This window comes from Dipodomys spectabilis, unplaced genomic scaffold (assembly GCF_019054845.1).
Source record: "Dipodomys spectabilis isolate Male_0828 unplaced genomic scaffold, ASM1905484v1 ptg000145l, whole genome shotgun sequence".
Taxonomy (NCBI): Eukaryota; Metazoa; Chordata; class Mammalia; order Rodentia; family Heteromyidae; genus Dipodomys; species Dipodomys spectabilis.
This window is the reverse complement of record NW_024870822.1, coordinates 10,306,591-10,322,095: the sequence shown is the minus strand read 5'-3', so window position 1 is coordinate 10,322,095 and position 15,505 is coordinate 10,306,591. Positions and strand designations below refer to the sequence as shown.

Here is a 15,505-nt window from a genome sequence, read left to right as displayed (position 1 = left end):
TGACTTAACTTACTTAACTATTTAAAATAAGCCTTCCAATCAGAACTAAGTTGCAAAATGATGCCATCAATTAAAAATGTTTGACTTTTATGCCCATTTTGTGTATTGTTGCAACTAATGAGATCATTTGTCAATATTTTAAATACCATATCCACATACAAGTTAATGTGACTTCTTGAAAATTAATAATCAAGTGATTGATTTTTCCCCCTTATTTATTAGTTCAACCTTTAAAGAAATGCTACTAGGGAAGGCTGGACAATAAAAACCGTGAAACCACACGGTTGGCAGAAGAAACAACAAACTGTAAGTTAGAAGATTCATAAACATACATTTATTCAGGAAACACAATTACTAGTCCTTCATATTTCAATTATTCATTCCATAAGATGAAATATTCACAACATGTATTCTTTTAATTTGATACCAAGTCATGCTGAACTTCTTTCCAGATTAGCCACAACCGTATCTTCAATTAAATGCTATCTGTTTTAATGGTAAACAAAACAAAAAAACTTTAGGACAATGATTAAAAACAAAACTAAACAAAGCAGAAACCAAACACAGGTGAATCCATGAGTCCTAAACAACAAGGCCACCACCGCCTAGTATTATAGTAATAGATACCAGTGGCTATGTTAATACAGTACAGAATTGTCAATGGCAGTATTTACTTGCAATTTTTAACATGCTTTTTCAAACAGTAATCTAATTTTTATAAGTTTTAAAGGGAAACAGGTAGAAAGATGAGATGTTATAAATTTACATTTAAACTACTGGCAAATTCTATTACAAAAACAAACAAAAAGGAAGGCCAAGTGCCTTTTACTACTAAACAAACACTGAGAAATATAGTAGCTGAAAACTGAATTATCCTATTTTAACACCTGCAAACAGAATTTGGTATAAAGAAAAAACCTAGTGGTTCTCAAACTTAGATGTCCATTAGAATCACATGCAAGGATATTTACAACAACAACAACAACAGTGATGCTGTTTTAGCTGGCCTTCTGGGATGGGAACCAGGTATCGATCTTTTAAGCTCTTCAGGGCTAAGATGCAGCAAAGGTTGAGAACCACCTAGTCAACTCAAGAAATTTACACAAAAATGAAAGGAAAATTGGGGGAAAGAATCTTTTATATTTGTAAATTACAAGTCAAACACCTATAATATACTTACTATGTGCCACGTTTTATTCACCAACCATTCACTGACAGAATGAAAATTCCCTTCACATCTTCATTATATTAGACCAGTATCATACATCTTTGACAGTGAATTTTTCTGTGGTCAAGATTTAAAATTCTGAGATATCTTATGAGAAATGCATTAACAAAAACGCTGCTACTCATGCTCAACAATACCAAGCAAAACTACTATATTTGGCTCCTTTAAGCTATCCTTATTTTGAGAATTATAAATAGGTGCCAACCCACACAAAGAACAGATTGTGGATTACTGTAGGAGAAACAGAAAAGCTTACTCAACTTACTAAGTTTGAACACCAAAAAAGATTTAACTTGGCTGAAAGTTCTCAAACAGCTGAGAACACTGAACCAGGAAGCTATAATTTATAATGAAATGTTGATATGTCCTTAAAAGCCACTGCAGCTGTAGCTACACTAAAATAAGATTTCTTCGGGGTTTACTCACCCTGAAATGCAAGAATACAAGCATAACAATAATATTACTACTTTTATATGCACCAGTACCTCCCTTTAATATATAAAGCTCTACAACAAATACCTCTAATAATTTTACAATTAAATTAAGTCCATAATTTGTCTATACTACTTTGGTCTCAATATTTTAAAAGCACAGCAATTCATTTTGAAAATACACAATTTAACATGATCTTATCAATAATGTCAAGCACATTTGGTGGGGACTAAAGACACATTCAACCATGCAATCCAGTGTTCAATACCTACATGACAAATAACAATGCTGATTGACTTTTTGTTCTGAAAAAAACAAAAAACAAAGACCACTGAAAACTGCAATACTCTTTTTAAGCCTCACAATGCTCACAAACATGCAGAAAATGATTTACATTTCTATTCTTCCTGAAGGAATGTTACAAAATGCTCACTTTAATAAAACAAAAGATTAATGTCATATTCCTGTGTATTTCAATCATCTTTTTAGCAACTGTCTTTTAAAAGTTTTTAAAAAGTACAAATGTTCCTGTAAGTTGTGACTGCACATGTTTCAACTTTAAACTTCAGCTCTGAAGACCTCAGTCACAGTTATATACTAATAGCTGCCTTATAGTAAAATAGTGACATCCAGTGGACAAAAGACATGAAGTATCTTCTTTAAATTGTAAACAAAGATACAATCTATATCCAATTAATTTAATACGGAGATCCTATTCATTTCATCAGATTCTTATACTATCTCCCCATAATTCCTATGCATCATATGTGTGTGTGTGTGTATCCTTTTCTTCCTATTTCAAATCAGTTCTTTCAGTTGAACTAGCAAGACTGCACAGCTCCTAGGGGAAGTGAAGGTTGACTTCTTCTTTCAGTTATTTCCTACCAACTAACTGGCTAATCTCTTAGGCATGGAAGGACCAAATTATGAAAAAGACATTTAAATGGAAATGGATAGCATTAAAACATTTCCAGAGGATGAAATCTATACCTGTCTTCCACTTGTAATTTTTGATGCACTGTTTAATAGCAAAAGAAAAAGATATTCTCAGTAATGCTAATAATACCATATCTTCTTGCCTCGCTGCTTAAACCTTATGAAAGAATACACATTTTTGCAATGATTGTTTCAGTGTTTAAAAGCTCACTTGTATAAATCAGTATAAATGGACACTCATTATATATTATGCTTAAATAAAAGTAAAAAAACTTCCAATATGTTGCATTATGGGTCTATCACTGATTTTATATATATTATGCATATGTCCAAAGTACAAAATGCAGCAGAGATGTTAACAATGACAGTGTAATGAACTGCTGAAGGTGAGACTGTTATGTTTAATTTCTTGGAAAACTGTAAAGAAACTTCACAGATTAAAAAAAAAAATAGAGTAAACAAAACAAAAAAGAATCAGAGAACTGTTATTTTTAAATAAGTAGCCAAAAGAAGGAAACTTTTTTCCTAAAAAAAGATTAAGAATGTAAAAGTACATTTTAATATTTAAAAAGCAGTCTTAAAAATCTATAACAATTTTATGACAAAATCTGCATTTGAAAAAGGCCTGTAGAAACAGCAGGGCAGAACTGCCCTTATACCTTTTACTTTTTCTTGTCAGAAAAAAGTGTACGCATCTCTGCAATCATAATGATGTTAAAATAGGCATTTATAAAATGGCAAGGATTTCACGGGTAGTGTTTTTTTTTTGTTGTTTGTTTTACAATAACTGGCATCGTAGCCATCAGTAGGTCACAAGCAAAACTTCTTTAGCTAAAGAGCAAAATGGAATATAAAGTTTTCAACCTATTAGGTCTGTTGCCTGCGTTTGGCTGATCTCATTTTTTCGAAGCGTGACTCCATTTCTTCTAAGACTTTGGGTGTATACCGTACCACCAATTTAACCTTTCCTTGGGCTGCTTTCAGCAGTTCTACAGCTTTTTCATGATGTTCTCCTTCGACGCTCTGGAACACACACACACACACACACACACACACACACAGAGTTAGATTTTGTAATTAACTCAAAAGGAATATTTAAAATACAATTAAGTAAAAGTTTTAAGGTTATATCAACACTCAAATTGTTTTATAATTTTCATTAGCAGGAAATTCTGTTATAACACATAATTATCATATCAATGTATATTTCTGTTATTTAACTATATCAGAAGTAAACCAAACAGGTGCCAGTCAATACAAGTAAAATGAGAGTAGATTCCTAATTTTATGTATTGCTTTAGCTATTAACAAGGCTTTGTCCATACCATAAAAAAATCAAACTGAGCACGGCTACTTTACACTGAAGATAAACAACCACACTTAAAGTGCTTTAAAGATCACTGGGCTGGGGATGTAGCTCAGTGATGGGAGTGCTTGTCTAGAACCCTGGTTCTGATTCTTCCACCACAAGAAAATTTAAGAAAAAAAAAAATCATCACTGTACCAAACAACACTGCAAGATTCACTCCAGATTTCTCAATTATGGTTTCCTGGTTTTTCCCTACCTTCTTTAAATCAAATGCACCCCCAAGTGGTCATAAGATACTACTACAAACAGAAATAAAATTCATCCTTACCACTCCATTGACAGAAAGGAGCTGATCTCCTCGTTTGAGGCCCCCATGTCTGTCAGCAATCCCACCAGGAATTATTCGAGATATATAGATTGGAGAATTTTGTTCTTTGCCTCCCATAATATTGAATCCCAAGCCCTCTTCAGTTTTTGGGAGCTCAACAACTCGAGGATGAGAATGTCCTTCACTGGCAGCAAAAGCAGCAACTGTAGCCTGAAAGAAAAATTCATATCACCTTAGTTCTTTTATGCTTTTCTAAAAGCTAGCCTCTTTCCCTCCATTTCTACTTCCATCTTTTTCTTAGGAGATGCAAAGCAAACACAGAGACTCATGTAAGTTAAGGATGGCATACTTACATCCTTACTTCTGAACTACTTTTGAAGTATGGATTTTAAACGGTTTGGCTAGTCTGAGCAACTAAGCTGATTTTTTTCTACACCCCCAGGTACCAGGAGATGAACTCAGGGCCTCTCACCTACTTGGCTTGCTTGCTTGTCTGGTGCTTTGCCAGGTAACTGGAGATGGGAGTCTTGAGGACTTTCCTGCCTGGGCTAGCTTCAACCTGAAATCCTCCAGATCTCAGCCTCCTGAGTTATTAATATTAAAGGCATGAGCCACTGGTATCCAGATAAGCAGATTTTTTTTTTAAAAAGAGATGCAACTGAAAAGAATACCTTGGGACTGTGTAGGGTATAGTATTTTGAGGTTTATTTTAGCTTATTCAGTTCCAAGACCTTTTGTGAAGTTCTACGTGCACAAGGCTTGGCAGGCAGGCTTGTTGGGCAGATAAACACTTTATATTAAAGTGAAGAAACTCCTCTTGGTATGCTTGTAGCCCTGAGCTTCAGGGCCCCATAGCCTGAATCATTCAGGGGCCTTTGTACATGATACAACCTACCTACAACAGCACACATAAGAGGGGTCCTTTGCCTCTATGTACATTCTTTTGGCTGCTATACTTTATATACTATACATATCATAGACCAAATAACTAGCACATCAAGAAATAACAATATAAAAAAATGAGTGGTACATACAGCGAACACAAATGTTTCTGTTACTTTTGCTAAATACCTAGTTACTCTAAGGGAAAAAAAAACACACATGAAAGATGAAATATAGCCACCTCTCTTTAACACAGGTTGACAGTTTCTGTTTCATTTTGCTTTTAAAGGGCCCATTTTGCATGACATACCAGGATGTAGGTACAAAAGAAAGAAGAAACAAAACTTGTTGAATAGCCACTATCTTTGAAGCACTGAAAAAGGCCTCATTTTAGAAAGATGGAAGAAACAGGCTTACTGAAAAGCCAGTATCTTTAAAGCCCTAAAAAAGGCCTTATTTAACAAATAGAACTAAGGCTTACAAACTCAGTAAACTATTAAGGTTATATATAATTGCGGGATGAAAAATAAGTTTCTTTTCCTCAATCTGAGTCCAGGCTGTCTTTAAAATCTCAGCCTCCTGAGTGCCTGGATTAGAAATGTGCCCAACCATGCCTAGCAAAACCTAAGTTTCTATGGCTTTTTCTACTCTGATAAGTGACACTCACATTGAAGTATTTGTATTTAAGATAATCTAACATGTTCCTTTGTGAACCAGTAACTATCAATCAGAATTATCTCTATCCTAAGCACATACAATTCACACTGAGGTTAACATCTGAATTATCTGAAGAAAACAGTAGTAGAAGAAAGCAAACATGCCACCTGCAGCCCTGGAGACATAGCTTACCACTATGTAAAATGTAAAATGGAATAGCCTTCCTGGGGAGTACCACACTTCTTGTTACTGTGGTTTGAGACAAGTAATCTAACCCTCACAGTTCCCTTCAGTCATCCTCATCAACTGCAAAATTAGTGATGTTACATATATACATATATATGTAATACACACACACACAATCTCACTACTGACTCAATAGTTCCTAATATTACTGCCAGTTTATGTGAGGTAGTGTATATTCACTTATATTTGAACCTTAGTTCTTTCCTGTGCAATGTGATGTTTTTATATCCAATTTGTCTGCATCTCCTAAAGATTGTTTTTGAAGTAACAGTTCTGCAATATCAAAGCTATACATTTAGAGAAACACATACAACACTATTATGAATACAATTCATAATACGTGTATAATTGTGTGAGAGTTCTCGCAATGCTTTTAACTAAGCAGCATAAGACCTTATGTAAAGCCAATTTAAAAATCCTATTTTTAGTACTTAAGAAATGATACCTTATTTATCAAATGTTTATTATGAATCTAACATTGCACTTTCAAGTCTTTGAAATATGACAAATTCTCAATGTTGATAAAATGAGAAACTTTACCTTTGCGGTCGCATTGGCTCTCACTTCAGGACTGCTACTGATATCCACAGTCTCATAGACATGTTCATAAACCTGTAAAACATAAAGTTGTCATCTTATATTAAAACTTGGAGTATACCATATTTGAATTCTCTGTGAATTTAATGTGCTAGAACTAAATCTTTGTAAAGTGCTTTTTTATTAGAAATTCCAAAGGAATTTTTCTTTTTGAGGGGAGTGTAGCTGGTGTTAAAATTTACATTCTTGAGCATGTTGTGCTTCTACCACTAAGTGACATTCCCAAACCTTAGAAATTCCCAAAATGAGAGGGACAAGTTCAAATGTTCTACAGTTTGTTTCTTAAGACATTTCTGAATCTAACTTTTAGAGTTTTATGTTAGCTAATTTTTAACTTAAATTTTTGGTAAATCTTAATTATGTTTACTTACCTCTCTCACAGCATTGCAGAACTCACTTTGAAGAACTCTTTGTAAAGCCTGAAGTTTCTGTGGTGGTACCTCTCCACTCCTTTGTAGTTTTTCCAACAATTCAATTGCTCTACAAATATCTAGAGTTAAACAAAGAGAAACTGATCATTTTCTCCAAGGATTCTCTAAATGCCTCTGAAACACTGTACTAATTCCCTAAGGACTAATCATAAGTAGAAAAGGAATGCAGACTCTGAGCACACTGAATTTTACAGATTAGAAAAAAACAACCTTGCAGAACTATTACTTGAAAAACAGAATCTTTAGGAGATGTAGGTAAACTGGATATAAAACCATTACATTTCAAGGAAAGAACTAAGGCTCAAATATAAGATACACGTGAATACATTTCCTCAGAAAAACTAGCAGTAATATTAAGAACTATTGAGTCAATAAAAATTTATGAAATCATCGTATCAGCAACCAGAACACTGAATAGTATGAGCTTGTATACTAGTGATGTCACTGTTCATTTTTCCTAGAAAAACACAATACATATAGACATGTACTTCCAGTAACTCTTTTAAATGCTGTTATCAGCCAGGACACATTTAAATAGCACAAATGAATAAAATGTAACAACCTGTTTTTGATATAGGATTAACACTGTGTTTTAATTTAGGCAAGCTCACTAAATACAAATGTAGCTGGAGTTGTGGCTCAATGGTTGAGTGTCTTTCTATCAAGAGCAATCCTGAGTTCAAACTGCAGTAATAACAAAAACTCAATCTAGTCAAATTTGTCAATCCAGTCCTCATACTAGCTGCATGATCCTAGACAAGTTACTTAACTTCGCTGTTTCTCATTTTCTTTCAATGTAAAACCTTCCTCATAAGTAACTGGTGGTTGGGTGCTAGTGGCTCATGCATGTGATCTTAGCTACTACACAGGAGGCTGAGATGTGAGGATCATGGCTCAAATCCAGCCCCAGCAGGAAAAGTCCCTAAGACTCCTATCTCCAATTGCCATCAGAAAACCAGAAGTGGCACTGTGGCTCAAAATGGTAGAGCACTAGCCTTGAGCAAAAGCTCAGTGACAGTGCCTAGTCCCTGAGTTCAAGCCCCACAAAGGACAAAAAAAGAAGAAAAAAAGAAGTAACTTGTGACTGAATGAAAAAAAAAAATACGCAAACAGGGGTCTAGCAAGCAAACGTGTTAAACTGATAATTAATCATAAGAAATATTCAGGGGTCCTATATAGTTATACAAATATAATAAGCATTTTATACAACTGTGTGGAGTGTACTTGTATTATGATTTAAGAAATTTTAGAAGATTCAGAGTCATGTTATAACAGTATTAAAGCCTATCTTTAATAGTTTTGATTTTGTTTTCTACAACCATTTCTGTACCCTAAAGGGCTAGAGTACTATCTTTCTATTCCTTTTTTTTTTGACTTATTTAATGGTATACTAAAGGACTGGGAAGTTTTCAGTATAGTATGAATAAGATTTCTTTATGTTTGCAGATATAACTACAACTAAAAGAGGCAGTCTTCTTTTTTCCTTTTCTATTCTAAATAATAAAAGTTTAAACATGAGCTAGCCAAGTTTAGTGGAAACAAGGAGACCTTCTCTATTCTGATTTCCCAACATCATAATGGCTGGTAAGTGGGAATTGCTCATTCACTTATTTTGACTTGCAAAATCATTATAAGTAGGTCAGACATGGCTGGAGATACAGCTTGGTAAGAGAGGGCTTGACCAGCATGTGTGAGGTCCTGGATTCAATACCCAGCAGAGGGAAAATCCAATTATCAAAGAATTTACTTTACAAAAGTAAAATACTAGCTGAGCATTTGTGTCTCATGCCTATAATCCTAGCTACTCAGGAGGCTGAGATCTGAGGATCACAGTTCAGAGCCAGTCCAGGCAGAAAAGTCCTCATGAGACTCTTATCTCTAATTAACCACTCAAAAACTGGAAGTGGTGCTGTGACTCAAGTGGTAATGCACTAGCCTTGCGCACAAAAAGGCTCAGGGACAAAGCCCAGGCACTGAGTTCAAGCCTATAACCGACACCTCCTCCCCCCCTCCCCCTGCAAAAAAAAGTAAAATACTAAACCTAAACTGCATCAAATACATGTTGAAATGTTGTATTCCAGGGAGCTGTGTTTTGATGAATTGGAAGACACTCAGGAGCTTGATCATATGCACTCATTGTGAGTACTTGTTACTAGGCTGCTGGAACTCAAAGAATTAGACTTTCTGTAACCTGATTTTCTTATCCAGCTAAATCAAACCACTAGTAATTCCACAGAAAAAACTCCGTAAGAGCAAAAACATAAAGCCATGACTACCAAGATTTAATGCCAAAGTATGGAGTTCCCAGACTATTACTTAAAAACATATATAGAAGAATGCTAACATAGGCAAAGCTTTCAAAGAAAAACACCTATTCCTATTAACACCAATGGGTTTGTTCCTATTTACACAGCATATCATCACTGTGTTCAAGTGGAAGATGTTACCTTTTTAAGCCTAATTCAGTAACTTTTCCAGAGCAAATATTCCATGATAAAACCAAGCTTGAATGTTCTGGTGGGCTGGAGAGAAACAAAATCATTTATAAAAAGGACTTCCAGGTGGGGAATATTGTAAGTAATAAGCTTACAATCTTGAGAGAACATTTGTTTATCAGAAAGGCAAGAGAGAAAAGAGGTTCTCTTAAGTACACGAACTCAAAAATGTATTTCCTTGAGAGGTGGGAAGGGGTAACACTGGTCAAGATGCACTGTACACATAAACTGACAGGTTAAATTGAAACTCCCTTGGACAATTATTTAAAGGTAATAAAACTTGAAATGTTTTTCCTTAAAAGGAGGATGTTAATGCTCCAAATATAATAGCAAATTTTAATGCGCACCAAAGAATTTCAACATTTATCAACAGTACAAAATATTTAACTTGGTGCTTCTTGACTATTACCATGTGTCAGAAGGATGCTTGAATTGTTTGAAATAGAGGAAATGCAGAAGACTGAAACACTGAGCATCCCTAATCTGGAAGAGGGACAGCCAGGTGGGTACTTTCAGAGGCAGCTAGCTCTCTACAGAGCAGAGGGGTTTTATTTTCCATGACAGTTTGCTCTAAGCGGCAATTAAGCAATCCTGGTTTGCAATTGTGAGGTTGTTGTTTTTTTTTTTTTAAAGAAATTGCACCTACTAACGACGTATAATCTACCAAACTCCACTTGGTTATGTAATCTGCTTCCCAAGCTCAAAATCACAGCGGGGCTGCTTTTGACAGCACCCTCCCTCCCTTTTCTGAGAGAAAAAGCCAAGAAATACCCCCAACTCAAAAGCAATCGAGACTGAGGTGATGAAAGTAACCAAGGAGTTTGCTTTTCAATGAAAAGGGGGGACGTGTGTGTGTGTGTGTGTAGAAACCTGTTGAAATGTGCCCTGAATACGGGAAGGGTGTGTCTGCGGGCACGGGGGGCTGCACGGGGCGGCGAGCGCCCGGGTGCAGGTGTGTGTCAGCGGGCGCCCCAGGGGAAGGGTGTGCCTGGGGCTGCGGGAGGCTCTCGGGGACGGGTGCCGGCGGGCCGCGTCAGAACCTGGGGAAGGCAGGGTGGTGCGTGCGCAGGCGCAGGCGCAGGCGCGCGCAGGGCACACGGGGTTGGGCGCGCTGGGCGCTCGCGGTGCCCGCGCGCGCAGACGCACCGACAGCGCGTGCAGTCCGCACCCACCAGGTGGGCGGCGTCCGCTCCTCGGGGCCACAGGCCCCTGGACGGTGCTCCCGCCGCGCCCATCGCAGCAGGCCGCGGGCGTGCCCCGGCGGGAAGGGCGACGCGAGGCCGGAGGAGCCCGTGGGCACGCAGGAGGACGGGGCTCCAAGGACCGCAAGCGCCGCCGCCCACAGCGGCCGCCCTCGCGGGGGACAGGAACAGGTTGGCTCCGCGACTCCGGCCTGCGCGTCTTCTCCTCCCCTGCAGCGTCTCCGCACTCCCTCGGCCCTCCCCTGGCACCCCGGTGTGGGAAATCCCTTCACTCACCCCGCTCCAGCCGTACCGGTTCCCCCAGCGCCGCCATCTTCTCCCTCAGCGATGCCGGACCCACCGGAAATGACGTTACGGGACTGCGTTGGGTGGGGCGGGGCCTAGTGGGAACCGGAGGGGCCCGGACGGGCCAACTATCGCGAGAGCAGGGGAAGAGGGACGCTCGCGAGCCTCGCGGAGTTCAGAGCGGGCGCGACGCGCGTGGCCCCGTCGAGCGTGGCCGCGTCCAACTTGGCCCTCGCGAGGGAGCCATCTACCGGATTCCCCGGCCTCCTGACTCTTGTTCCTTGTTTCCTGCGGCCTCGGGCCGTGTCGCCCGGCAGACCCCACGGCAGGAAGGGTTCTAATCCCCACTTGACCTTCGACCCGTCACTGACAGCCCTGGCATCCGGACTGCCTTCTCCTCTCAGCCTCCGTTTCCCGCTTTGTGTTAGGAGGGAAGGTCCTACCCGCCAAGTTCTTTAAACTAGTTATTATCATTAGGAATGGGGAAGGGGCCTGTACTGGACTTTGAACTCTGTGTCAGGGTGCTGTCCTCTAGCTTCTTTTTGTTTCTTCTTTTTTTTTTTTTCCACTCAAGGCTGGTGCTCTACCACTTGAACCACCGTTTTTCCAGCATTATTTTTTTGCCAGCTTTTTCATTGAAGATCAGAGGCTCATGGATTTTTCTGCCTGGGCTGACTTCAAAGCTTAAAAATCTCAGCTCCTTCACTATCTAAGATTATACAGCACGAGCCATGAGCGCCCAAGTGATACCTACTCTTTCGAATGGAGGAGCTAGGAGCTGATAGCAGAGAAAGCAACTACATTCCTCCCGCCCCACAGTATGCATACATATATATGCTATATATGTGCTTTATGGCATATGTGTATAGCATGGGCAGACATTTGGTATAGGTGTATACATGTATGCGTGTATGTATGGAGAAGGTAGGGTTCCCCATACACATTCTCAAAAGCTACTAGAAAACATGCTCCATCCAAATGAGGAAGTTAGCTGATCTAAAAAGCAGGAATATCCAATATAAATGAAATTAAGATGATTTCAGAATGAGTGTTGCATTAGGTTTTTCTAGATTAATAACAAACAATGGATATGCACACACAAGTTTGTTATGAAGGATTCACTCAGATGATTATGGGGCATTAGAAGTCTAGTGTTTATTGTCTTCAGGAACTACGATGGTATAATTTTAGTTCAAACCCAAAGATCTAAGAGACAAGTGAACCAATAAGCTAAGTCCTAGTCCATGTTTGAAGACCTTGGAACCAGAAACAGGGAAGTCTGAGGGCAGAAGATAGATGTCCCAGATTAAGCAGAAAGCAAATTCCGGTTCCTTCTTTGCCATTCTATTTAGGTCTTTAATAGGTAGATTGATGATGTTCCCCCCATTAGTGAGGGCTATCTTTTTTACCCAATTTGCTCTTCAGATGGTAATGTGTTGTAAAAACTTTGTCACTGACATCCAGAAACAGTATTTTCCAGCTATCTGAACATTCCTTAGCCCAGTTGTGTTGACACAAAATATTAAGCCATCACAATCATGAAGGGAAGCTGAGGATAAGAACTACACAGCTGGCATACAGAGACACTCAGTCACACTGGAGTAGGTCAGAGGACTATGGAAGAAGTCATCAAGAAAATAAAATTCACTAGTGAGATCACAAGATGGATAACACATGTTTACCTTTTGTTGATGTGTTTGGAGACGAGTTGGTGATAGGTATATAGAAAACCAAGTGAATGGGGGAGAAATTAAGCAATTATTAATCCTAAAAAATAGTTGTATACTGAAGGAAATATAAAGATGCAAAGCAGATGCTGTCTTGTATCCTAAAAATAGAAGGATACAAGACAGATAAGGTACATACAACAAATCTATAGGAAGCTAGGAGGAGTGATAGGTGTCACTTTTTTATTATTTATTTATAAACATTGTAACGTTATATAATTTTTTAAAAAGATACATACATTGCTTTAGGGTGTACAATGTCTCTCTGTACAATTCAGGCTAGCCTCAAACTTGTGATCCTCCTGTTTGAGCCTCATCAGTGCTGGGATTATAGGTGTGTCAGCCAAAAAGATGCATTTTAATAAAGTGAAAATAATAAAAGATAAATATCTATCAAAATATTAAATATTTGATATATTTCTTTTGAAATGTGTATCAGCCTCATGTTACAGCTTGCACATTGGTTACAGGTTTTACTAAACAGGCATGAGAATGTAATGCACAACACTAATAAAACACTCTCTGAATGTTTCAAAGCAATACAAGTTTGAAAGCTTAACCATTAGATGATAATTTTCATTTGTTAGCTTTATGAGCCTGGATTATTTGGTGTTTTACCTTTGTTGAACTGTGATTATCCCATGGGTTTGCCCTTTTTGATCAGCTACTCATCCTTGCCTGGTTCAAATCAACTGTGGCTTGATGAAGTTGAGAAGATGGTGAACTTGCGCTTTGATAGACCTATGGGAGGCAGGCAGAACATCCCCCAATCTCTCATAGAGGACTAGGCATTGCAGGCAATGCACTTAGCATGTCTAGTATCATATATTGCACTTTTAGGGAAATGTTCCAAATTCCATAGGAATAGTTTCCCAATATTATGGTAAAAACAACAGACTAAATGTCAGGAGTTCTGGTTTGTAATTTTTTTTTTTTTTTTGGGGGTCCGGTCGTGGGGCCTGAACTCTGGGCCTGGGCGCTGTCCCTCAGCTCTTCAGCTCAAGGCTAGCGCTCTACCACTTGAGCCACAGCGCCACTTCCGGCTTTTTTCTTTTTGCTTATGTGGTGCTGGGGAATCGAACCCAGGGCCTCAGGCATGCAAGGCAAGCACTCTACCACTGAGCCACCTTCCCAGCCCCTGGTTTGTAATATTGTGATAGTGTAATTTTGAGAATATCACTTATTACTGTAGACATGTTTCCTCATCTGCATATGAAAATTACTTGCTACATAGTAGCATACATATTAATATAAACATGGTTCTTTAGATTCTATTGAATTTTAAGGACTTTTTGGACATCAGATTTTCAGGGAAAAGGCTCTGGGAATCCACTTTTTTTAATATTTAAAAAAATGTGCTAGAGATTGAACTCGGTTCCTTGTTCATGCTAAACACATTAGAACATACTGTCATAAGAACCTGCATTTGAGGTTCAAAAGATTATTTCTAGGGCCTTTTTAAAATAAAATTGTTTTCTTTATGAAATTGCAGAGACAAATTGTTGAGAATTACCACCATTATATTGAAAGAAACAATGTTTTTTCAGTTTTAAAATTAATATTAAATTATTTGAGGTAATAAAATCTTTCTGAGAAGGATAAATATGATTCAAGTTAACTAACAATGAACTAAGCATTGTCCTCTACATAGAAAATAACAGAAATCTCTGATGTAAGGTCTCAAACCTTCCTCTGTAACTAATAAATCCTATCAGAGTTGCGAGAGTCCTAGAGAGTACAATTGCTTCACTTTGCAGAAAATAGTGGAAAAGTCTTGGGTCTCAATGGAGGCAATTTTGAACTTGAATGAGAGAGAGCTGCTTTTTTGCTTTCATTGCCTCTGCCAGATGATTAAATCACCTGACCTTCCAAACCAGAATTGTTCTTGCTGTGAAAGAGCTTCTTCCTATTACTTCCTGCCTTGGAGATGAAGGGGAACTTTAAAATTAGAATAGGAAGTTTGGGTCTACACAAATCTCAGTGAAAGCTAACTTACGCAAATTTAGGTTTTGTAAAGCAAATGAGAGTCCTAGGTAGAATGTCAGAGTATTTCTTAACCTAAGAAATTGCAAATACAGTGTACTGGGAGCATCATTAAAGAGAAAAAGGGCCTGGGTGAATAAGCTGGGGGAAGGAAATTGTCTAGGAAAGCTAAGAAAATGAAAATAATATAAGGAAGCAAGAGGTGGTCCTAGTTAAAGGTTTTGCTTTTTTATTATCTTGAACCACGTAATAGAACCAGTAGACATTACTATATAAAGTTGATAATTGTAACATATCACTGAAGAATAGACTCTTAAGTAAAGGAATCTATTCAGGCATTTGACAATCCAATTAAAGGCTCAGCCCCCCCCTCTCCCCAACAGTTTCTATTATAGATATATAATATATATATTCCTCAGGAAACTAGAAGTTGGGATAAATAGCTTCCTTATTTTAAACGTGTATGATTGCAAAATAGCCTTCATTTTAAAATGAACTAAACAATATGCAAAAAAAGCAGTTCATCTAATTCAACATAACATTAGGGGGAAATTTCTTCCAGAACACCTTTTAATGTTATCACACATCTCTGCCCCAATATAAAGTCCTATGCTGCAGATCCAGAGATATAAAAGTAACTCCTGCTTCTTGTTAGGATGAGTTTTAGCTTGCACTAAAGTCTTGGAAGTTGACTTCTTCTTCTTCTTCTTCTTTTTAATGTCAGTTGTTTCATCATCACTCCATGGTACATGTAAGGCACAGATTGA

General features: G+C 38.0%; 1 protein-coding gene across 2 annotated transcripts; it reads right to left on the bottom strand.

Annotated features, from left to right (window-relative positions):
• Positions 1–311: 311 nt before the first annotated feature.
• On the bottom strand, positions 312–11,089 carry Lin7c (lin-7 homolog C, crumbs cell polarity complex component). Of its 2 annotated transcripts, XM_042691347.1 has the most exons (6): positions 11,020–11,089; positions 6,987–7,105; positions 6,559–6,630; positions 4,234–4,443; positions 3,461–3,619; positions 312–1,965 (listed from the first exon to the last, which is right to left on the bottom strand). In XM_042691347.1, exons 1-5 carry the CDS (start codon positions 11,054–11,056, stop codon positions 3,464–3,466), a joined length of 594 nt encoding a protein of 197 aa, XP_042547281.1. In that variant the 5' UTR covers positions 11,057–11,089; the 3' UTR covers positions 312–1,965; positions 3,461–3,463. The 2 variants fall into 2 exon arrangements, with proteins under 2 accessions (XP_042547281.1, XP_042547280.1); XM_042691346.1 differs by having other exon boundaries at positions 312–3,619.
• Positions 11,090–15,505: the final 4,416 nt, after the last annotated feature.